The following is a 22,949-nucleotide window of genomic DNA, read 5'->3' on the forward strand; positions in this document are numbered from 1 at the left end:
GCTCCGATTGGTCGGTGGCCATGGCGCCATCTCGGCATAGCGCCGCCGATTGGCCGGCGCCGCTGAGGCACGGGCGCGCGGTGCCCGCGGGGCGGCGGCGGCCGTTACTCATTAGCATGGCCGCGGCGCCGCCCCTCCCGCGGGCCGCCCTCGCCATTCGCGCCTGTTGCCCCTGGTTCCCTCCCACCCCCCCGATCCTGCCGCGAGGCGCCGCCGGGCGCCGGGACCGGCTCAAGGAGGGAGGCAGCGGCACCGCATCTCCTCTCCGTGAGGCGGCTGCGGGGTGCCCTGGTGCGGGCAGGTAGAGCAGAGCATCAGCCGCGCCCTCCTGGGCGTGCTCCGGGCTCCCCCCGCCCCGCGCGCCGCCGCCGTCACTGGGCGTGAGGGCTCCGGCAGCATCACCGCCGCCGGCGGAGGAGGGTCCGGCACCGAGCGGGGCTGGGCACGGCGGAGCGGTGACCGGGGGGCGGTGAGGCGAGTGCCAGCTCCGGCATCGCGTGTCCCAGAGGGGATTCTTGAGAAGACGTTTTGTATAGTGGTTTTTTCCGGTTTCGGAACCTCTCTCCGGGCTCCTGTGGCAGCCTGGCGAGGTGGGGCTTGTTCCTGTTCTGGGGCTCCTTGCTTTTCCATTAAAATCTCCCCACCCTCAACTGAAGAGGAAATCGTCGCTTTTCTATAGATACATTTTTTCATCCTTTCCACGAAACCCTATTTTCGGCAGCATCCATCCGCGGCGGAGCTTTGGAACAACAACCGAGTTCAGCGACCCTCATGATGTGGACCTTTTTGGGTATCGCCTCCTTCATTTACGTGTATAAAAAGTGTGGAGACCTCATGACTTACGCTAACAAGGAGGTGCTGCTCTCCGTGCTGGTGTTCTTCTCGCTCGGCTTGGTGCTGTCCTACAGGTACCACTTCAGGGGGCCCCGGCAGCGGCAGCAGCAGAAGCAGAAGTCGCACCTGGGGGTGCTCTCTGATGTGCTCTCGGCATTGCCGCTGGTCGGCTTCTTCTGGGCCAAACCCACCCCGGCGTCTCAGCAAGTTGAACAACCCAAATCCAGAAAGGTAAGTTGGATTCAGACGCGGCACGTGAGGTGAAAGGTCCTGCTGCTCTTCCCTCTGGCCACTTAAGAGGGAAAAGAGCTAAGAAAGTGGTGGACAGGGTTTGTCTTTAGATGCTGGATGTTTGATTTGTCATATTTTGTGTCAGTTTTAGATGGCAAAAGAATGAGTGAAACTTACTTGAGTAGTAGACATGGGGTTTTCTAGCATCAGAACAAATATATTTGAAGAAAGATTTGGAGTAAAAGATTATCGTAGAAGCAGAAAAATATCTTCAGTTGCTAGTCTGTTGTAGGGATGAAGGACTGGAGAATCTCTCCTGTGAGGAGAGGCTGAGTGGCTGTCCAGCCAGGAGAGCAGAAGGCCCTGTGTAAATACCTGAAGGGAAGATGCAAAGAAGGCTGCGGCAAGGCTTTTTCCATCAGTGCCTGGTGACAGGATGAGAGATGCTCAGAGCACAGATTGAAACAGAGGTTGTTGGCTCTGAGCATCAGGAAGCACTATTTGCTGTCAGGGTGACTAAGCACTGCAACATTCCCGGAGAGGTGGAAGAGTCTCCATCCGTGGAGGTCTCCAAAACAGCGTCCAGGCCAGTCTGCTCTGACTGACTGCCCTGCTTGAACGGGGGCTTTGGAACCCATGATGTCCAGAAGCCCTTTCCAATCTCTGCCATTCTGTAATTCTCTGGTGAGCTTCCTAATATTTACGGGTAAAACACATTTGTTTATACAACTGCAGATAGAGTTGCTGGGAAATGGTTGCTGACCTATTGCTTGTACAATAGGTGCAGGACCTGCTCAGATAGTCAGTCTGTTCCCTTGAGCCCTGCGTGAGCCTTGCTGTGGAACAAGTGGAGAGCTGTAGGTGGTGTCTGGAGCCTAGCTGGTGTCCTGCCATCTGACACTGTGAACTGGACATAGATACCCAGTACATCTGTGGTCAGCACTTTTTGGCTACTTTCCTGTGTACTTCTGGGCAATTTCACATGGGCACTGACCCCTCACACAGAAGTACATAAAACTGGTTTTGGCTGCAAGTCAAAGGTTTTTGCTTTTTATTTTGTTTTTCTCTTCAAGCCTGTCTTTACCAATTTCTTGTGTTACCTGAATTCAGGTAGTTAGTTTTGCACTCTGTGGCTGTATTGCAGATATAAACATGACACTAGGCCATTAAAAATCTGGTGTCAGTGTGTTTCACTGATGCAATCGTACTTTTACCGATGTCAGCACTGCAGTGCTGAGGCATTTGTGAAAGACTGAATTGAACTCTCGTCTGCCAGCTGGAGAAAAGATTTGCAGCTTTGCAATGGAGTTGCCCTTAAAATTATTTTTCACTTTGAAGTGTATGTGATTAAGTGCTGTTGGGAAGGTTCTATAATACAGCTGATTTAAGATACCAGTTTCTGTATTAATTGATGTCCAGTCCAACATATGTCATTTCTTAACAGCTTTAAATATAGATTAATGGTGATTTTGCTTATACTTTTAGATGTTACATGAGTTTTCATTTCAGGACTACTTCTTAAAAGCATTTCCCAGGCAACTGCTTCTGCTAACACTTTTTCATTCTGAATATTACCATAAGTTGCTGTTTAATTAGTTAGGTAGGTTCACTTAGAGTAGTTATAATAATTTAAAAGGAGTATCTTTTCCAGAGAAATACATTTTCCAGTAAATCTAATACCTTTTTAATTAAAAAGTGCTAAGGCCTACATGCTGGGGTCGTTCACTGGTCTGAAGGTATCAGTCTTACTTTATAGGACAAGAATATGGGACAGCCTTTTCTCCCTGCCTTTTATAGCAGCTTTCAATCTCTGACAGTTTTGTTTGTGCTTTGTCTTGGATCAGTAAGGCAGTGGTCTTGATTTGCAGAAGTGTTGGTTTTTCTTTTCTCTGCTTGTTGTGCTTTTGTTGCCTTGTAGAGTACGACAGATTCGATTTTGGACAAAACTAAACTGCAAGATGCCTTCCAACTACCAATGCACCCTCAGTACCCTGGCTCAGAGTAGAGCTGCTGCAAAGTCAGCCCTCTTGGCAAGGTTGTGGTACATATCCATTGGCATGTGTAACTTTGTTTGCTTTGTTTTCTAAAGGGTAAAAGAGAAGTGAACTTCTCAGATGTATATCTGACAGAGACCGCTCCAAATACAACACTGTCACCCCAATATGATCCAGAAATTATCATTGTGGGATCAGGTGTCCTTGGTTCTTCCTTGGCCACGGTGCTTTCAAGAGATGGAAGGAAGGTGACTGTGATAGAGAGGGATCTGAAAGAACCTGACAGGATAGTTGGAGAATTGCTGCAGCCTGGAGGATTTAATGCTCTTCGAGACTTGGGTCTTGAAGGTGAGTACATTTCAAAGTGTAAATAGAGCTGTAACACAAGAATTACTACACTCAACAGTGTATTTATTAAAAGTATGCCTACAGGAGAAATTGAGAAAAAAATTATCTGCACTTAACATTTGAATTAAAATTGTTTGTGTATTTCCAGTTTGCTATTTTGAAAATACTCTTCTTTCAACATGTGTATTTTGTTTAAGAAAATTGGACCCTGTGTAACGAAATGCCTTTAATAAATAATTTGGCTTTCTTAAAGGCTTGTTTTAACCCATCTGTTGCTTTTATCTTGCAGATACAGTAGAAGGTATTGATTCACAAATAGTAAATGGTTACATAATTCATGATCTAGAGAGCAAATTGGAGGTTGAGATTCCTTATCCAACATCTGAAGACGGACGCGTGGCCAGTGGAAGATCTTTTCATCATGGCCAGTTTATCATGGGTCTCCGAAGAGCAGCGATGGCAGAGCCCAAGTGAGTCACAGTTGGGATCCAGAGATTCAGAAGCATTGTTCCCATCATTCCCATGAGATTCCTTTACCATTTCCCAACACAGAGGGCTGTGAGGAACAAGAGTGAGAGAACGTAGCAGCACTTGTAGTTACTCATTCTGCTCTCTGTATACAAGTTCATAAGTTGCATACACATCATATATATATATCACACTTTGGGATAACTTAATCTTTAAGGGATTATGAGCTTTAAATATTAGGCAAAATCTTTGCCCATCTTTGTGAGAGAGCAGTTCACAGGTGCAGGGTTGATTCTCTTCTGCTGATTCTTGGGTTTGGCATTTTACCAGAAATAGTGACCTCTTCTTGGTGAGCAGTGCACAGAACTTTAGACAAGGCATGAGTGGCAAATGTGGCACGATTTGTTCACTCACAGAATGGTTTGGGTTAGAAGGGATGACTTTTGAAGGTCAGGTAGTCCAACCCTGCTGCACTGGACAGTAGTAAGTAGCTTTTCTGCTGATGTTATCAGTGATGACAGAAATCAAGTGTTTACATTTGTATGTTGTTTTGTTTCTTTTTTTGACAGCAAGAAGTAAGCCACAGTAACTAAAAAGGAGCATTAAATGGAAGTAGCTCTTTCCAGTTAATAATTTGTATGTTTCAGAAACTTGAAGACAATTTCTTTTCATACTTTAAAGAAAAAATTGGTGTTTTCTCTTAACTCTTTTCTTTCATCTATAAAAGAGATGAGAAGTAAACTTTTATTGAAACAGAATAGATTATATGTGATGCTTTCTATTTGGTTTTGTTTTTTTTTTTCTCCCCTAAATAATTTTTTCCCCTAAGAATATGATAATGCCATATGTCCCTTGTAAAGGGACATATGGCATTATCATATTTTTACCTAACATCTTTATTCTGAGCTGGAAAATCGCTTTCTCCTTTCATATTTGTTATATCATATGAATTACTAAAAGTGGCACTAAAGATAGCAGCTCTGTAGAACAGTTAAAATTAATGGTGACTGTGTTCACTAGCTCTGAAAGCTAAAGCCTTCTTGAGGCTCTAAGTTCAATGAAATTTGGGCATTGGAGTGCTCAACTTGTGGGAAAAACTCCAGTAGCTGTACACAGTCTTTGAAACAAAAGCTTGCAAAAATCATGTTTGTGACTGGAATGAAATTCTTTCCCATTTTCCACGCATTCTTGAATGTTTGTTTTGTGTATGCTTGCTTGCCATTTAACTTGTGTCATAGAAAATTGCATGTTTTTGTGCAGTGAAAGATCAAGAACTCTTAATAGTGCCAGGAGATTCTGGGTTTTATTACAAAGCTTTTGAAGATATAGGAGATAATTATTACTGATTAGTGTATCTTCTTTGTAAGCACTAGGCAATATGAATGTATTTCAGATCAGTAAAGTTATGTTTGCAGCAGAAAGAGGTAGGATGTCATTGGTTTATAATAATAAGCTAATTATATATAATTATAAACTCACTTATAGTGGATGAGAACGATAAGAATAAGTGAGCACTTAGGTAACTGAAATGACAGCTAGAAAAGAAACTTAGAGCTGATAGGATCTGCAGGACTCTGATTCCCTGGCATGCTGCTGCAGTCCCTGCTGTTGAGGTTTCCGTTGAGTGCTCACTCATAACCATTCAGACATGATACAGCCAACGTGGCTGTTTCCTGTCAAATTAAGCCAGTCATGAGCTGCTCTGAAATGTCTGTGCTGGATGCTAGGGAAAAAAAAAACCATTAATTGAGATGCTTGTGTTCCTTTTAAGAGCCTAAAATAATAGAAAGCTGTTTTATTCTCCTTGCACCTTTAGCTCAGTTCTTGAAGTTGTGGAATTCCATCTGGATATGGAATATTTGCAAGAGATTCAGAGTGTCTTGTTTTGAGCTGCTAAGTCTGAAGTGCTGTGATCAGGTCTAACAGCTCAGACCCAACAAGGAATCTAAGTTTAGAGAGATTTAATTTCTGAACTCAAAATCGCTCTGGTTGGGAGATAGAAGCAGGGGATGCTCCACTCGAATGTAAGTGTTAGCTGAACTTTAAAAGCATAAATAGAAAAAAAAAAAAACAGAACTCTATCCCAGATTCCTGAGGTGACAAGCTAGATAGGTATCCTAAGCAGGCTAGGTTAGTTTGGACTGCTCTGAGAATTATGTGCCTGACTTTTATCTAGTGCTCATGTTAAGGGTTTAAGTGCTGCTGATCCTGCTCTTTAATTCTCTGAGTTAGTTCTCACCTGCACTGTCAGCCATTCCTCAATTTTAGGAGGGATAACTCAATCAGCTGCCTGATTTCTGACCATTATTAGGTGTGAAACTCTTCTCAGCATCTCTCACAGCACTATGGGGCACAGCTGGAGACTCTACTAAGTGACAGGATGTTTATGATGAACAGTACAGGTTTTAGAATGTTCAGGTATCAAACCAAAGGTTTTGATAAAAAGTGAAATATATGACCAACACTTTTTGATATTTAATGTGGCTTCAGAAAGTGTTCAAGAACCCTTTTTTTTGGTGAAATATAAACCATATTGGCAGAGACAATATTATTGAAAATTTGGTTTTCTATCTGTCTGGTGTCTTGAAATGCTGGCATCATTAATCCTCTTCTGTTTTAATCCCTCCATTTCAGTGCAAAATTCATTGAAGGGACTGTGTTACAGTTACTTGAGGAAGATGACTGTGTTGTGGGCGTTCAGTACAAGGACAAAGAAACTGGTGACACTAAGGTAAGAGCTTTCTGTTAAAATCTTTGTTAAACTGTTGAGAAAATTGAGGGTTGTTTTATATATATACTTTTTGAAAAGCTTGTCTTTCAGAGCACTGGTACAGAAATAGTGTAGTTATATAGAAAGTGAAAGATTCAATAAAGGGAAATTATTTTCTAGTGCATACAGTCTGGCAGTATGGGTTCTTATGAAGCTTCTGCTTTCAGTTTCTCTGGAGAATTCAGTTCATTATTTGTTTCAGTATTCATATGTCTGGAGTTTAAAATCTTTCAGGAGTTCCTGGTGAAAAGAACAATACATTAAGATTTTTTTCTTCAGCCGTGTGTAGTGGTCTGCATTTCCACATGTATTTCCACCATCTAGTGAGGGACTGAAAATGAAAAATTTACCTGTTGATAGTGAAAGCTCTGTCTTGTCATTTCTTGGATGACAGAAAGAGAACTTGGGCGTATTTTAATGCTAAACTGCTGGATATAAATGCTCTGAAACTGTGAGAGAAACCAGTTGGGTAGAACCCCTGTACTGAAGTTCTGGATATGCTGCCTATTCTTCAGGAAAAGGAAATGTGTGATCTTCTTTGTGGACTATGAAGTTCCTTTGTTGCCTAAAGTTATGTAGATGTACTCTGATGGGAAAGATGGGAATCTCCTGCCTATGCCGTGTTCCCCTCCATACTAGACGGAAAAAATTCCTGAGTAGCTGGACTATCCTGCTCTGATCTCTAAGATCAGAGATCTCTGACATCTTTCCATCTCCAAGTCATTTAGAGATGGGACTGGTGGCATAGAACCATATAGGAGAGAGCCTTTTAAAAGTACTTGCCAAAGCTGTAGGGGAGCAAACTGGTTTTAGACAGCCCTCAGGTAAGTGCCATTTCAGCCCACTTAACAGCTAAGTGCTGCAACAGAGCAGAGAAGTAACAACATCCTTGACCCCTCTTGAGGTAGCTGGAGGAGGAGTGAGTTCCAGGTCGTGTACCTTGGTCTGTCTTACCTGCCATGTAATATAAAGGAAACTCTATTAGGAAATCCTCTTTAGGAGAATAAGCCACTGAATCACAGGTATGGGAAAGACAGGGAGTTTGGAGAGGAGGAGGATTTTTTGCAGGAAGAATGGTGTTTGTTGGGATTTATTTCCCAAATTCAATTGGCTTTATCATCCAGGAACACGGAAGGGTGTTTTTGTTTTATTTTGTTTGAGGGTAGAAGGGGAATGGGCATATTTTGTTTTGCGTTCTGTCTTTAAGCTTCACACACTTATGGATGTTATTGTCGTAATTTTAAGTGTGTCTTATTTGAACACTGGGTGACCAGTGTTCTAGCCTGCATCTTTCCTGAAAGTCTGGATATTGTCCTGAAGGCCTTAAGTTTCCTGTATGTATACTGAGGATAAACAAAATCATGTTTTGTTCTGAATACTGAAGTTCTGTGGCTGGAAAGAACCATTTCATTTGCTGGCTTAGATCTCCTTTGCTTTTAGAAATCTAGTATATAAGAAATTTCCATTAAACATTTCTATTTGCTATGTTTCCCTACCTGTGAGTTTTTACAGCTGGGAAGCTCTTAGCTGAATAAAAACCCCAAACTCAAGCCTATTTACATTCCTTAGCCTGCTTTTATACAGGGAAGAGGCTGTGTTGTGTATATGTGTTTTTCTGTTCTTCCCATCCTACATTCACCACCACATTACCTCTGATATTTTTATTCTCTTAAATGAGGTTCAAATTAGCCAGTATGCTAAAGGTCAACTTATAATTTTTTTTCAAAACTAGGCAACTGAATAGACTCAAGGTTAATTGTGTTGACTGTGGAAGAATTGTAGCATGAGTGTTCTACTCATTAGACAGCGGGAAACTGATATGGACAGGTGACTTTGGTCTAATTGCAGGAAAAATTAGAGCTTGTAGTCATCCAGGCTAGGAATCCACAGGAAAGAGGTGAATTTGTAGTAGAGGTAACTCTACTCAGGAGCTCACTTCTATAAGCAGAGACACCATAAAATATGTTTTACCTTACTTACATCTGCTGTCGTCTGATTTTGTCCGACTTCCCTTCACACAGCAAAAGATGTTAAGGTTTGTATGACCAAGTGGAGTCAGACTTGAAGATCCTTGTGAGTCCCCCCCTAACTCAGAATATTCTATGATTTTATGAATTCACTCCAATATTGGTGGCAACTGCTCATAGAGGAACTCACTCACAATGACTCACCTATACAATAGTAAAATATTTCCTAGAAGTACTAATGAAACACAGTGTGCTTTTTTTGCCTTACTTACAAACTGAAAGCTTAAAAGGAGAAATACTTTTTACTGCTAATGCCAAGCATATGAAATCACTGAAAGTTAAGGACTAATGCTTGTTGTAAATCTATTGTCATTTGGAGTTCAGCCACTGAACATATTGACACTGAGAAAGCTGTAGATAGAAGGAAACACCTACCTTTAAATGCTTCCTAGTATAATAATGTTGTTGTATGACCATGAAAGTAAAAGCCATAAAAATGCATTTTAGTAACTGGAATTATTTGCTTATGTTTGAGAAGAATGTATGTGTTAAACATTAAGAATTTGCAGAGACCTTCAGGCTGAACCTGATCAGTTTACTCAGATATGTATTTTGTCCATATGTGTACTGTTTGTTATAGCTCCTAAGTAAATTTGGAACTCCTCAGAGATCCCTGTGTGGTCTTTTAGAGAAGAGCCTGTGTGCTTACAGCCTGTCAGTTTGTTTTACTTTGGTTTGGTTTTCTTTAGCTGCTTGTGCACAATTCTTTAATTTGAAATTATTTTTGTTTTCTTTTTTCTTTTGAAGAGCATTACAGCCTGAAGGGAGCAAATACTTCTCCTTATTGTATTTTTTAATCCAAGTTTCTACACAGTTCCCATAGCTGTGTTTTCTAAAAAAGCTGGAGTATGTTGTTAGATCAGCTTGTGCAGCAAATAGATAAGTATAAATACAAGAAAGGCAAACCCCCAGTATTTCTTAATACATATGTTGGGAATTGCTTCTCATTGTTCGGTAGCAAAATTGACTGTGTCTTATCTTTATTTTTAATTTATGCTGCAGGAACTTCATGCTCCACTTACAGTTGTAGCTGATGGACTTTTCTCCAAATTCAGGAAAAACTTGATATCCAGCAAGGTTACTGTTTCATCCCATTTTGTTGGTTGCATTTTGAAGGTAACTTTTATGTATAGTACTGCATAATGCACTATGCTGTTGCTGAAGGTGGGGTATCTTGTAACCCATATAAACATGTTTGCCTTCAGGACCTAAAAACTTAAAGAGAGAGAAGATGGTGTCCTGGTTTTGGACTGGGAATCTGGGTTGGTAGCTGGGTGGTTGGAGAATCCAGGTAGAAATCCTGTCTGGTTCTTTCACTCTGTGTCTGCTGCATTAAATGATGCATTAACAGCAAAAAAAATTAAGGGAGAATGAACTGAAGCTAACAGAATTTTCACTAGACTGGGAACACTGACTGGTAGGAACTCCAGTACTTTTTGGGTGTCTAATCCAGTTAGCACTGCCCAAGTTTGTCTACTTTTGGAATCTCCTTTAAGACCTCATCAGATAGGGCCCTGTGATTCTTCTTCAGTTGGTGTTTCCAAGTAGTTATATTTAGACTAGTGGATTTCTTTCCCTCCCACCACTTTCTTTATGGAAAGAAAACAAAATTATCTTACTGAAAACTGCTACATTGATTATGTTACAGGTTTTTAATGGCATATATTAAATCTTGCTGAAGCATTCAAATGAAATGGATAAGTTAGTGATTCTAGTGAATATTAAAATGTATTGGCAAAAGAATTGTTGCTACACTGAAATTCAGAACTACCTTTTTGAAAACACCTCTTCATTTAAGAAAATAACACAAGCTTAATATGATAGAGGATTTTATTTAAAAGTGTTTTGTATGTCTGATGTTTAATATCCTTTCATTAATTAGTCTCAATCTTTCTTCCCTTTCTTTTCTTTTTAAGGATGCATCACAGTTTAAAGCTAATTATGCTGAACTTGTTTTAGCTAAAACGAGTCCAGTGCTAATCTATAAGATATCTTCAACTGAAACTCGGGTGCTTGTTGATATTCGAGGGGAAATGCCAAAAAATTTAAAAGAGTACATGATTGAGACCATTCATCCACAATTACCTGGTAAGTATGGAAAGATTTCTAGAGAATTGTCACATTTAAATATGTCAAGAAAAAGGAGACACATTTCATTGAATTAATAGAACTGTGTGGCTTTTTCCATGTGCACAGTCACTGTTTCCACACAGAAGTTTGTTCAGCTCACATCTGTGAGGTCAGCAATTCAGAAGGATTATATAAAGCTCTGATGTCCCCAGCACAGGAAGGACATTGACTTGTTGGAAAGAGTCCAGAGGAGGCCACCAAGTTGACCAGAGGGATGGAGGGCCCCTCCTGTGAGGAGAGGTGGAGAGAGCTGGCTTTGTTCAGTCTGGAAAAGAGAAGGCTTTGGGGGGACCTAATTGTGGCCTTCTAGAACCTGAAGGGAATCTACAGGAAAGGTGGGGCAGAACTATTGACAAGGGCATCAGTGACAGAACAGGGGGGGATGAGTTCAAATAGACAGTAGGTTTAGATTAGATATTAGGAACAAATTATTTACTGTGAGGGTGGTGAGGCACTAAAACAGGTTGCTCAGGGAGGTTGTGGTTGCCACATCCCTGGAGATGTTCAAGGCCAGGTTGGATGGGGCTCTGAGCAGTCCAGGGGAAGTGTCTCTGCTCATGGCTGGGGGGTTGGTGCTATATGATCATCAAGGTCCCATTCCAGCCCACACCATTCTGTGACTCTGTGATAGCTCAAAGAGATTAAAATGGATTGTATACAAATGATTTGTGTCTTTGTGTAACTACTGTAACTAAAATATTTGGTTGTTGCAGATCATTTAAAGGAGCCATTCTTAATAGCAGTTCAGAATGATCGTTTAAGGACTATGCCAGCCAGCTTCTTGCCTCCCTCAGCTGTAAACAAGAAAGGTGGGTATTATGAAATAAAAGGAAGAAAAAAGGTATTATAAGCACCTTCTGGGGCATAGGACTTGTTGTCTTAGATGTATATTTGTTGTTCAATACAACTGTCTCATAAATCTTCTGAAAAAATAATATTTTGTATTGTGTACCTTGGGCAAAATTTAACTGGAATGTTTACCTTGACACCAGATGTTAAATTAACGCCTGCTTTATCTGTAAGTTTAATTTACTCAGTTGCTCAAGCTTATACAAGTGTGGCCTTTCTAAGAAAAAATTATAAGAAAGCAAAGAAATTTACTTTAAAAGTGTGTTCTTTGACACATGAACACACATACCTATAGGGAAAAAACCAGTTTGACCTTGATTATCTTAAAGCTGTTTTAAGCCTTTTAATTTAAAGACATACTTTGTGATTTTTGGTTTTTATTTTCTAGATGTTATACATCTTATTTTCTGTTGGGAATGAATTCTTAGTAAGTTTGATGTTTTTTATAGAGGATTTGAATCTTAAGATTCCATAACGGTTGTGCAGTATCCTTTTGTTTTTTCTCTTCTACCTAGGTGTTCTTCTTTTAGGAGATGCATATAATATAAGACACCCTCTAACTGGTGGAGGAATGAGTGTTATTTTAAATGATGTTAAAATATGGAGAAGTTTGCTCCAGGATATCCCAGACCTTTATGAAGATTCTGATGTTCTTAAGGTGATTCTTTATTTTGGACTTATTTTAGACAGCTTCTGCTGCAATTCAGTGACACACTTCTAAAGTTTTATGCAGCTCAGAGACAAGTAAGTTATTGGTGAGGCATAGCAGTTTTCAAAGCTTTGTCTAGAACAATCAGATATCAGGCATTCACCAGTGGAGCTGTGGTCTTTAACTGCTGTGCTGTGTGGCCAGAGGCAGTTTCAAGACTTTGCACACTGACCTGCTGTGTTTTACTTCAGGAGACTGGTGTGCTGTGTCTAGTCAGGATGCTTTGCTAGGATAACCTGATATTCCCATTTGCCTTTTACTAGGGTATTTTTAACCAGATTGATCCTAAATGTGGTGGGTTTGAACCATTACAGTTGTGTGAATGGAACTTGGACAATAATGAGCTTGTGTAGCCAGTCTTTCAAGAGACATCTCAACCTCCACTGCCCTCCTGCCTGCTGCATTAATCTGAGTAGTAGATGAGAAGGGATCCTTCTTTGCCAGGATCTGCTCCATCAGTATTCATACAAGCCTTATTTTTTCTGTGATACTTAGTCCCACAATTCTGATGAGTAGACAGTAAGATTTATTTATTTGTTTTCTGGTTTTGACAGTGCTAGGCATATTGTCTTGGCTAAATTACAGCGTAATTGTAGACCACAAGCAGATGATTCCAAAAGTGTGTTTGAAAATTGAGAAGCACTTAGAGGAACCCTGAATGCCAGGACAGTTCAGGACTTACCTGACCACATGCAGACACTTTTATGGCAGCTAGTCACCTCAGACTTGGTCATTTCCTATTTGTTACTAGTCAATTGAGGGAAGTGGCTGAGCATTATCCTTCAAGTTTCAGCTGTATCCCAGACACCCCCTGTAGGATGAGAAACATGCTCTGGAACTACCTTTTTCCTCCTATATTTAAGGTAAGGGGAGCCTAGTAACTCCCCTTAACTGGGGATGACTGGTTCAGCAAGTTTTTGAAGTCCCTTAATGACCTAGCTTGGAATCAATCTAGCATATCACTAAATCCCTTCTACATGTCCATGAGCATGACTCTTGCCACCTCGCCTCTTTGGGAATATTTTGAATGTTCCTTTGTATTTACTGACAGAGATTTTATTTTTTTTTCAGGCAAAAAGAACATTTTACTGGTCAAGAAAAAAATCTCATTCTTTTGTAGTGAATGTTCTTGCCCAGGCACTTTATGAGCTCTTTGCTGCCACAGATGGTAAATATATCTTAAAGTTAACCTCTGATTAATTGCACCTAGGTAAATAAATATGACTGGGAAGGGGATATCCATGTCTTTGTGTGTATGTGTGTTATATATATATATATATATAGTTATATATTCAAAATATATCAATCCAAGAATTTGAATAAGTTTTCTTGTGTTCTCTGCCTAGTTTTTAGACACAGTTTTAGCAATGTGAAGGCAAGTCTGGAATTAGGACTAAATAACAAACCAAAGCAAAACTCCAAATAAAACAATAGTCAGTTAATACAAAAATATATAGATATTCTGTAAGCCTACACTTTGCATAAATAAAAGCAGCTTAAAGTCCAGCTGAATTGAACAGAACAGTAGTTACCAAAGTCCTGGATTTAAAATCAGTATTGTGCATGCAGAAAAATGTTTCAGCATGTGTTGATTATATTTGTTTTATTAATTTTAATTAATTTTGTAGATTCCTTGCATCAGCTAAAGAAAGCCTGTTTCCATTACTTCAGACTTGGAGGAGAATGTGTTGCAGGTCCTGTTGGATTGCTCTCAGTGTAAGTTCACTGTGCTGGCAGTGGTTATTGTGAGCCGCTGGGAGATCTGCTTTGCTCCCCATCAGGCAGCTCAACACAGGGAGGATGGCCCTCGTGAGCCTAGGTTTTAAGATTATACTGAAGGTTGGAGCTTTATTAGAAATTGTGTCTTTAAGTGCTGATTCTTTTTTTTTTTTTTAAATTTTCTTTCTTTTTTCCTGCATAAAAAAGGCCACTAAAAAGCTGCTGGCCCCTAGTGCAGGAATTTGAATAAGGTAGAGAGGTCCAGAGGAGCTGGTGGGATGTTTCCTACTTGACAAGCAGAGAGTAGTGTTGGGTGAGGCCTTCATAAAAAGTTGTAAGGAATAGGGAAATCTCTAGCTATGAAGGTGTTTGAATGACCCCTCAGAAACTTGTGACTGCACAGTAAATCCTACTGCTCTGGAGAATGTGTGCTTTTATATTTCTCTCCTTTTGAACTGAGAGCTAAAACTGAAAAGCTTGTTTAAAATATTTCTATGGGGGAAGACAAAGACTAAGAAGTAGAAAAAGAGTATTAGAAATTAAGAGAAAGCAGCAGTGTACATTGGCTGTGCTGTAGAAAGGAATGCAGATTGTGGAGGAGCCCAAGAGAACCAAGTTTGTATTTTTCAGTTGAGTTGGCAAGACCAGATCTGCCTAAATCAGAAGGGGGTGTGTGATCTTGAGTGGGGATCTGTATTTGTAAAATGGAAATTTTTCAGTTCTTTCAGATTCTGTTTATTTAACTAATTTTATCTGTTCATTTTTATTGCAGGTTATCTCCTAAACCAATGGTACTGATCGGCCACTTCTTTGCTGTGGCCTTGTATGCTGTTTATTTTTGCTTTAAGTCAGAGTCCTGGATCACCACACCTCGAGCAATTTTCAGTAGTGGAGCTATTCTTTACCGGAGCTGCTCTATAATATTTCCACTCATTTACTCTGAAATGAAGTATTTAGTCTATTAAAATCCAGGGGAAAGTGACTGGAGGAAGAAAGCATGAAATTCACAATGCCTTCAAAATCTTTGGACATGTATTATTTAATATTGTATCATGTTCTCCTCAAAATGCAATTTCCTTGATAAGGTTTTAACTTAATTTTGGTTTTGTGGTTATATACATATATATTATATGTAAATATTCTTTTCTTTGCAATTTAAGTTCAAAAAGGAGTTAGCTGTTTACAAAGACCATCATTAAGTGTTGACGTGGTAGATAATTGCCAGTTTTGACAGAATTTCTTTCCTTGCTTTATGCATTGCTGAGTGCACCACTAATATTAATAAACTGAGAAGTGAAAACTGTAAACCATATGCTGCTATTATCCTTCATGCTTTTTTCTTCATGCTTTTTTCTGTTCAGTAGTTCCATAGACTTTATTACTGTGAAATAGTGTAACATTCTTGATTTGGTTATTTCATTAGGATTTGCATCTGTTCTGTTTCAGTTGCAGCTAAGATACTGGTGTGTTGACACTTAAAAGGACACTGTAAAGGATGTCAGATCTTGATGTGTCACTATACCTTTAATTTCAGTTACTGTTGCAAGTGCCATGTTGCTCTTCTGAATTCCTTCTTTACACCAGAATTCATTTTAACAAGTAATAACCAAATCTTTGCTTTGTTGGCTACTGCAATGCACTCAGGTAGTGAAAGCACATGTTTTGAAAATTTCTTCTTATCTCATTTCCTTTCAAAACCTTGAAAGTTTGGGAAGTTGTTCTGCTTGGTGTGTGTGCAACTGAAGTTTAACACTGCCATGAACTGAAGCACAGCAACAAACTGTATCCAGTGAAACAAATTAAGTCCAGGCTATTTCCAGTAGACAGTAATCTTTAATATTACTTCTGAAAATTAATGAAAAGCACCATGAAAGTGTCCTTTTAATACTTGGAGTGTGGTGGGATTATTTTTCCTGTAGGAATTACTGCATGCTACTAAAGAGTTCATGTCTATTCCTATTGGTCACTATTCCTCTCAATGTTATCAGTGTGATTTCCTTTGCTCTTGTGCATCTGCATTTTCTCTACCTTTCTTATGATTTGTTTGGGTATCACTGCATGGCTCTGCTCTTTTGGCTTGCCTAAACAATCACATGTGGGTGCAGCCAGCAGTCTGGAGAGTAGTAACAGGCTTTTATTCTTTTGTACTGGTGAAACTGTGACTCTACCTTGAAAATGACAGATTGCATAAGCTGTGTATAAACATCCATTTTATCTTGGACTGTGAAAAAAATCTGTGGAGAGACTTTATTTAGTATTTTATTTGATGAATATTTCAAATGACCTTTTCTTTTCCAGAAGCAAAAGTATGTATATTTTTCTAACCATGATCACTTTTGATACCCTCTTGAAATTACACTCATCATGAATATGTCTATGTTGAAACTTTAGGGTAAAATACTAATATTTTGAAATATCATTATATATGGTAACTAAATTATGCCCCTTTAAGGGTACACAAAGTTTGCAGGATTTATACAAGTGTTTTCAAAATTTGTGACAATTTTGAAAATATTGATTAATTTTACATTTTTTATTTTTTTATATTATTTGCAGTCAGTCTCTTTAAAATCATGGATAAAAAGTCCTGAGCCAAATACACACCCTCAGCTTACGTAAATAAAAAGTTATTATATCTGTAGATTATTTTTCTTGTGTGTCTCTGGTTAAAGAGTTTTGTTAAATTCTAATTTATCTGCTTAAATTTACATATATATATACGGACTTTTTCCTTTCTTGTCCTGAATTCAGTGCCTAGTTAAGTATCTTGATCAGGATAGCAATCACTTATTGTAAATTACTGGGGGAGAGACAAATGATATGTGTGTGTGTGTAAGAAGGATCAACCTGAAAATATGACCGTGAAATGGCTGCGTGCCTTGTCCTCAGGACAAGAGGAAAGGCTTGCTTGGAATTATCAGACAGAGTGGGATTGTTGGGACATGGAACAACACAATCTCAACTTCTGGCTGAGATTAGCTGGTCTTTATGTTGGTTGGGTGCTTACTCCAGCTGGTGGTGGCCCAGCAGCTCTGCCCCCTTGAAATTCTACCCTGCAACTCTTCTGTGTTCTGTGGTCCCTGACTGCAGTTATTTTCTCATAGATGCGGAGGGATGTTGGGTGGTGGAGGAGAAGTCATGAGAAAAGCAGTTCTTGAGTCAGCTGGGACTAAGAAGAGTAAAGCTGGCAGAGAGTGAGTTATGTCCATAGGTAAAGCAGCCAAAAATTGAATCCAACAGCACCTAGTGCTAAGCCACAGCATGCAGCAGATGATCTGTAAGAGTTCTGATTTTCATTCTCTACACCTATATGCCATAAATAAAGCAGCATGTGAGGAAGGTTTTGCCACAGGCATGATTCAGAATCTGAGAGGAGCAGAATGCAGGCATATTTGATGCAACTTGTGAGTTGTCTATTATTTTCTAACTCTGAAGAGGTTAATTCAAAGGATTTCTACACTGCAACATTTAATGACAATGATATGCCTTTAGGCAGGTGTTGTGGGCACAAGGAGATAGGAATTGTGGGGTGTGGTTGTCCCTCTGTTCCAGGACTGCTGCAGCTGCAGGAGAGGGTAGAGGGAGGAAGAGAAGTAGCTACATAGTGGTGGGTTTGTAGATGTGGAGGAGTATGAAAACTTGCTTGTAGTGGAAAGAGGAGACAGTACCATGGAATCATAGAATCATTAACTTTGGAAAAGACCACCACGATCAAGTCCAGGCTTTGACTGAACACCACTATGTCAGCTAAAGCACAGCACTAAATGCCATATCCAGTTGCTTCTTGAACACCGGGGTGCTGAGTCCACACTTGCCTGAGCAGCCCGTTCCAATACATAACCACCCTTCCAGGGAAGAAACTGTTCCTGATGTACGACATGAACTGCGCCTGGCACAGCCTGAAGCCATTTCCTCCTGTCTTGTCACTGCTTGCCTGGGAGAGGAGACAGACCCTGACCTGGCTACAACCTCCATCAAGGCAGTTGTAGAGAGTGATAATGTCCCTCTTGAGCCTCCTTTTCTCCAGGCTAAACACCCCCTGCACTGCTTGCAGCTCACTGAGCTGCTTCCCCAGTAGATGTCAGGGTGGCTGAAGTCCCCCAGCAGGACAGGAGCCTGTGAGTGTGATGCCTCCTGCAGCTGGAGCAGGAAGGCCTCATCAGTTGCTTCCCCTTCTGCAGTGGCCTGTAGTGACACCAGCCACAAGGTTCCCATCTCGATAGCCACAATCTGGTCATGGGATCTGTCCCACCAAGTCTGAGCAATGGTCACAGCTTTCTAGCAGCACGGTGGCTTCCAGTTCATGTTCATTGTATTCATTGGTGTAGAGGCCCTTCAGCTGGGCTGTCAGCTGTGTCACCTTCTTAGAGAGGAACCCCTTAATTGCTTTGAGGTATTTCACTGGTGTTTCCCTGACTGCTTCTATTTTCCCAGGTGTCTCTGGCCCATCTCTGTAAGATTTACAATGCTCTCCAATGTGGTCAACACCTCTAGAACCACTTGCCTGAAGGCCCTCACTAGCACTCTGTCCCTTTAACCTTGGTGCATCCTCCCACAGCTTGTCATGGGCAAGTCTGATATTATCCCTCTTCCCTGGCATCTCTAGTTTAAAGCTCTATCCCACTGGCTCCTGAGCAAAGAGCCCCTTCTCCTTTTGAGAAAGGTGAATCTCATCTGATGGCAGCAAGCCTGGTGCTGTGTAGGCCTCCCATTGTCAAAGGAACCAAAATTCTGGCAGTGACACCAGCCACAGAGCCATGAATTAGACTGGGTCCATCTGTTTCTTACTTCTTCTTTTTGCCAGCAGTTGGAAGGATAGAGGAAGAAATTATGTGCTCCACGTTCCCTCACCAACCAAGCCAAGGTGCTGAAGTCTCTTTGGATGACGCTTGGATTGGGACGTTGTGGCTCCTCTGCCACCCACATGGGAGATCAGTAATGGGTAATAGAGCTGTGTCAGGCTAGGAAGTTTCCTGGAGTTGTCCTGAACCTGGACCCTCGGGAGGCATCAGACTTTCCTAAGAGGAGCATTTATCCAGCATATTACTCTTGTTCCCCTTAGAAAGGAATCATCTACACCTACAACCCAACTTTTCTTCCTCATGGGGGTGGTTGTGATGTCTTGTTTAGGCCTTTCTGACCCTGCTGACACCTCTGGTGTAGCTGGACCCATCCTCATCACATGTTGAATGGCATTCCATCTCCAGAGCCTCAAACATACTGTATAGAGGCACCTGGGAGAGTGAGGTGGACAGGGAGGGATTTCATCTGCTGCCCAAGTAAGGACTTTACTTTTTATCCATTTACTCCTTGCTTTGGGGCTACTGCTTTCTGTCTGCTGGGGGTAAGATACAGGAGAGCCTTGATCATATTTTTTTCTGGTGGTTGTTCCTGTCTCAGGAGTCTCCTCAGACTCTCTGATGCTGCTTAACCATCCTGCTTCCTCTCTTCAGCTGTGCTACCAGGCTGAGCAAATCATCCACCTGGTCACACACGTGTTGTTTGTGCTGCTGTCCAATACCAGTGATGATTGTGGAACCCAACTGAGAGTGTCCTGGAATCACCATGACTGGTTCTCTCCATGTGTCCATCCAGCTGGCAGCACCAGATAAAAAGGTAAATAGGACGTTGGAAATTGTTAAGGAGGGTTGCTAAAAGCAAGCACATGACACTTTTGTTTCAAATAGGCCTTTGCACTGACTGGTGTATGGCAGAGCAGGAGCTTCAGGCAGAGTCAAGAGAAGCTGCAGAGTGAAGTGTTTGGCCTTTGCCAGTAGAGATAGTGAAGGGCCACAGAAGAATGGACTTCTGGTATTGCATCCAGGTTTTAGAGCTTAAAACCCTCTTCAAGCACAGGTTATAAATCCAGCAATGACAAATGGCAGAACCATTGGGTCACATGCTGAAATACTCGTTAACGTTAAGGCAATAGGAACACGGGTAGTCAGCAGCTCTTGAGAAGCAGCCAGTGGGGTGTGTTGAACACTCATCCAATTTTAGATGGTTCCACCTATGCTATTAGAGTAGCTAATTTGTTTTTTCATGGCAACATACAAGGTTTTTTTGACTCAACACCTTATTTACCTGTGAGCCATTCTTACATAACTACAGCTTTTTCAGGTTTGTGTAATGCAGCTGGTTTCCTTCAGGTGCAGATTCACATCATTCAGGCAAGGGCATCTTACACTGTCTTCCCTGGTGTGGTTTCTGATAGCCCTGATGTAGGGGCTGATATTTATATGGTCCTGAAAATCTTGCCTAGTAAAAGTATACAGAATTGTACATACAAGCATTGACTTCTAACTGGTGTCAGTGCACTCATGGCAGTACTGGTGGTGTCTGTTTGACCTCATGGGTGCTTCTAGGCTGTGAGGCTGGATTCTTTAAGGGCAGGACAGGCAGGGGCAGCTTGCAGAAGGATAAGGGTCCATGGTCTCTGCTGTGGCTTGTTAGCATGAAGGCTTCACCTACACTGGGAGACACCCAAGGTCAATGGCTGCCCCTGCCCCTCCCTGGTGGTCCTCTACTTGTGAGGGCCTTGGCACAGGCTCCTCCTGGGTATGACTTCAGGGAAAGGGAAATAGCCTGGAGGAAGGATCATTGCCAGCACTGGGTGAACCAGACTGCTGTACTTTGGGTGTGGGCCATGCTGCACCACAGGATGGGTCCTGACATGTTTTATGCAGTTGTGAATCAAGATCCTGGACACAAGGTTGATGTGGGGCTCCTGGGCACAGTGCTGAGCACTGGTTCATATACTTTTTATGTATAGCATAAATGTATCCTTCACCTATATTTTAACATAAATAAAACCCTGCTATTAAGGTTTTAAGTGACAAAGCTTTACCACATTCTTTATGACTGGATCTATTTGCTGCCTCTGCATTTCCTATGCCAGAACAGTTCTTTGCTCTTGTGTGTGCTGGAGGAAACTCTTGCAGAAGAGGGCATTGGTAACAAGAAATTGGTTGCTATTTTGGGAATGTGTGCACAGATTTTGGCTAATTTTGGCTTTGCTTTTTAAAATGTGGATTGAAATGTATTTTGTTGATAAGGATCCCGTCTTGATGCACAACCTGTTGCAGAAACATAAATCCATCAAGATTTGAGATGACATAGGGTCACCTACAGGAAACCTTCTCCTGAGCCCCTACCTCCATCTGCTCTTGAGCCCTTAACAGCTTCAGTGGCTGTGATTCTGTTAACCTCGAGCCTTACCCTTCTTTTTCTAGGCCTAAGTTTTCTTTTTCAACTTGGAATCTACAGGAAGCGAGAGAAACTTTTGCCACAGCTCTCTTGGGTTGCTGGCAGTCACTTGTGCTCCCTGGTGTCTTTTCTGATGCTAGAAAACTTTCCTGACTTATGCTGCCTATAGCTTTCTGCTCCAAGGTCTCCATCTCTACTGACATCACCAGCCAGGAATCAGATCTAGTATTTGAATTTTTCTGTGCCAAAGGTGAACTCTAAAGTGGCACCACTGTGGCTTGGGTTTGGCCACACAGTAACTGGGCAACCACAGGTATTTACAGGGGGGTGGAAACTGGGTGTTCCCTTACTACAGTTTCCTATTGTTGTGGTTTAACCCCAGCCAAGCCCCGGGCAGCTGCTCACTCACTCCCACACCAGTGAGATCAGGGAGAGGACTGGAAGGGTAAAAGGCAGAAGACTCATGGGTTGAGATAGAGACAGCTTAATAGGGACAGCAAAAGCCATGCACACAAGCAAAGCAGAACAAAGAATTAATTTACTGTACATAAGAGACAGCTTAATAGGGTTGAGATAGGGAAAGCAAAAGCCATGCACACAAGCAAAGCAGAACAAAGAATTAATTTACTGTTTACCATGGGCAGGCAGGTGTTCAGCCATCTCCAAGAGAGCAGTGCCTCATCACCTGTGACAGTGACTTGGGAAGACAAACACCATCAGTCCAAACATCCCCTCCTTCTCTTTCTTTCCCCCATTTTATATCCTGGGCATGATGTCATGTGCTCTGGAATACCCCTTTGGTCAGCTTTGTCCTGGCTGTGTCCCCTGCCAGCCTCCCCTGTACACCCAGCTTCCTCACCAGCGTGGCTGTAGGAAAAGCAGAAAAGGCCTTGGCTCTGTGCAAAGCCCTGCTCAGCAATAACAAAAACATCTCTATATTATCAACCTTGTGTTCAGCACAAATCCAAAACACTGGGAAAAATTTCCTCTACCTCAGCCAAAGCCAGCACACCTTTGTACACCAAGGGCACTTGCTGGTTCCTGCAGGGCATACGTGGAGCTGCTCTATCTTGCTGTAATGCATTTGGTGATTACATTTTCTATCCCATACAGGCTAGTTTCTCCTGCAAATGACATCTGCAAACAGACAGTGCATATAGATGTTGTGTGCAAGCCCAGCTTGGAATAATTAAATCAGAGCTCTCTTGTTTTCATGTGTCAGATCACATCAGCATCACCCAGCATCATTCTCCACCACACAGTGCCTACACACAGCACCGGTCTGCAGCGTGTGAAATGAGACTCACAAGCTGAGAGCAAAATGAACCTGTTCATTGCAGAGTTAAGACAGTACTTGTACCCTTAGTGTGAGAATCTCTGTTCAGTCCTTTGCACACAACCCAGCTGCAGGCCTGTAATAAATCTGTCACCCTGACAGTTTGTTAATTTCCTCAGGGTTTGCAGGCTTTTGAAGAAACAGGATATTTTTTCTGTTCTCAGGTAGTGTGTAATCCAAGTTCTGTTCTTCCCAACAATTTTCTGCAGTGTCAGACTTTGCTGTTTCCTTTCACCTGTCCACTTCTGTATTTGTCACATACCATCTTTATAACCAGATAAATTAAAGCCTGGAACAGGGAGGTATTTCTCCTCTCAAGTTTCTGCAT

General features: G+C 41.5%; 1 protein-coding gene across 1 annotated transcript; it reads left to right on the forward strand.

The window, feature by feature from the left end:
* The first annotated feature begins 771 nt into the window (after positions 1–771).
* SQLE (squalene epoxidase) lies at positions 772–16,729 on the forward strand. Its single transcript, XM_039715488.1, has 11 exons — positions 772–1,065; positions 3,155–3,407; positions 3,697–3,877; positions 6,510–6,606; positions 9,675–9,788; positions 10,589–10,760; positions 11,516–11,611; positions 12,167–12,309; positions 13,432–13,528; positions 13,989–14,076; positions 14,852–16,729. The coding sequence occupies exons 1-11, from the start codon at positions 772–774 to the stop codon at positions 15,042–15,044; spliced, it is 1,728 nt and encodes a 575-aa protein (XP_039571422.1). The 3' UTR covers positions 15,045–16,729.
* The last annotated feature ends 6,220 nt before the right edge of the window (positions 16,730–22,949 follow it).

Source organism: Passer montanus, unplaced genomic scaffold (genome assembly GCF_014805655.1).
Source record: "Passer montanus isolate IOZ18808 unplaced genomic scaffold, ASM1480565v1 scaffold33, whole genome shotgun sequence".
NCBI classification, from domain to species: domain Eukaryota; kingdom Metazoa; phylum Chordata; class Aves; order Passeriformes; family Passeridae; genus Passer; species Passer montanus.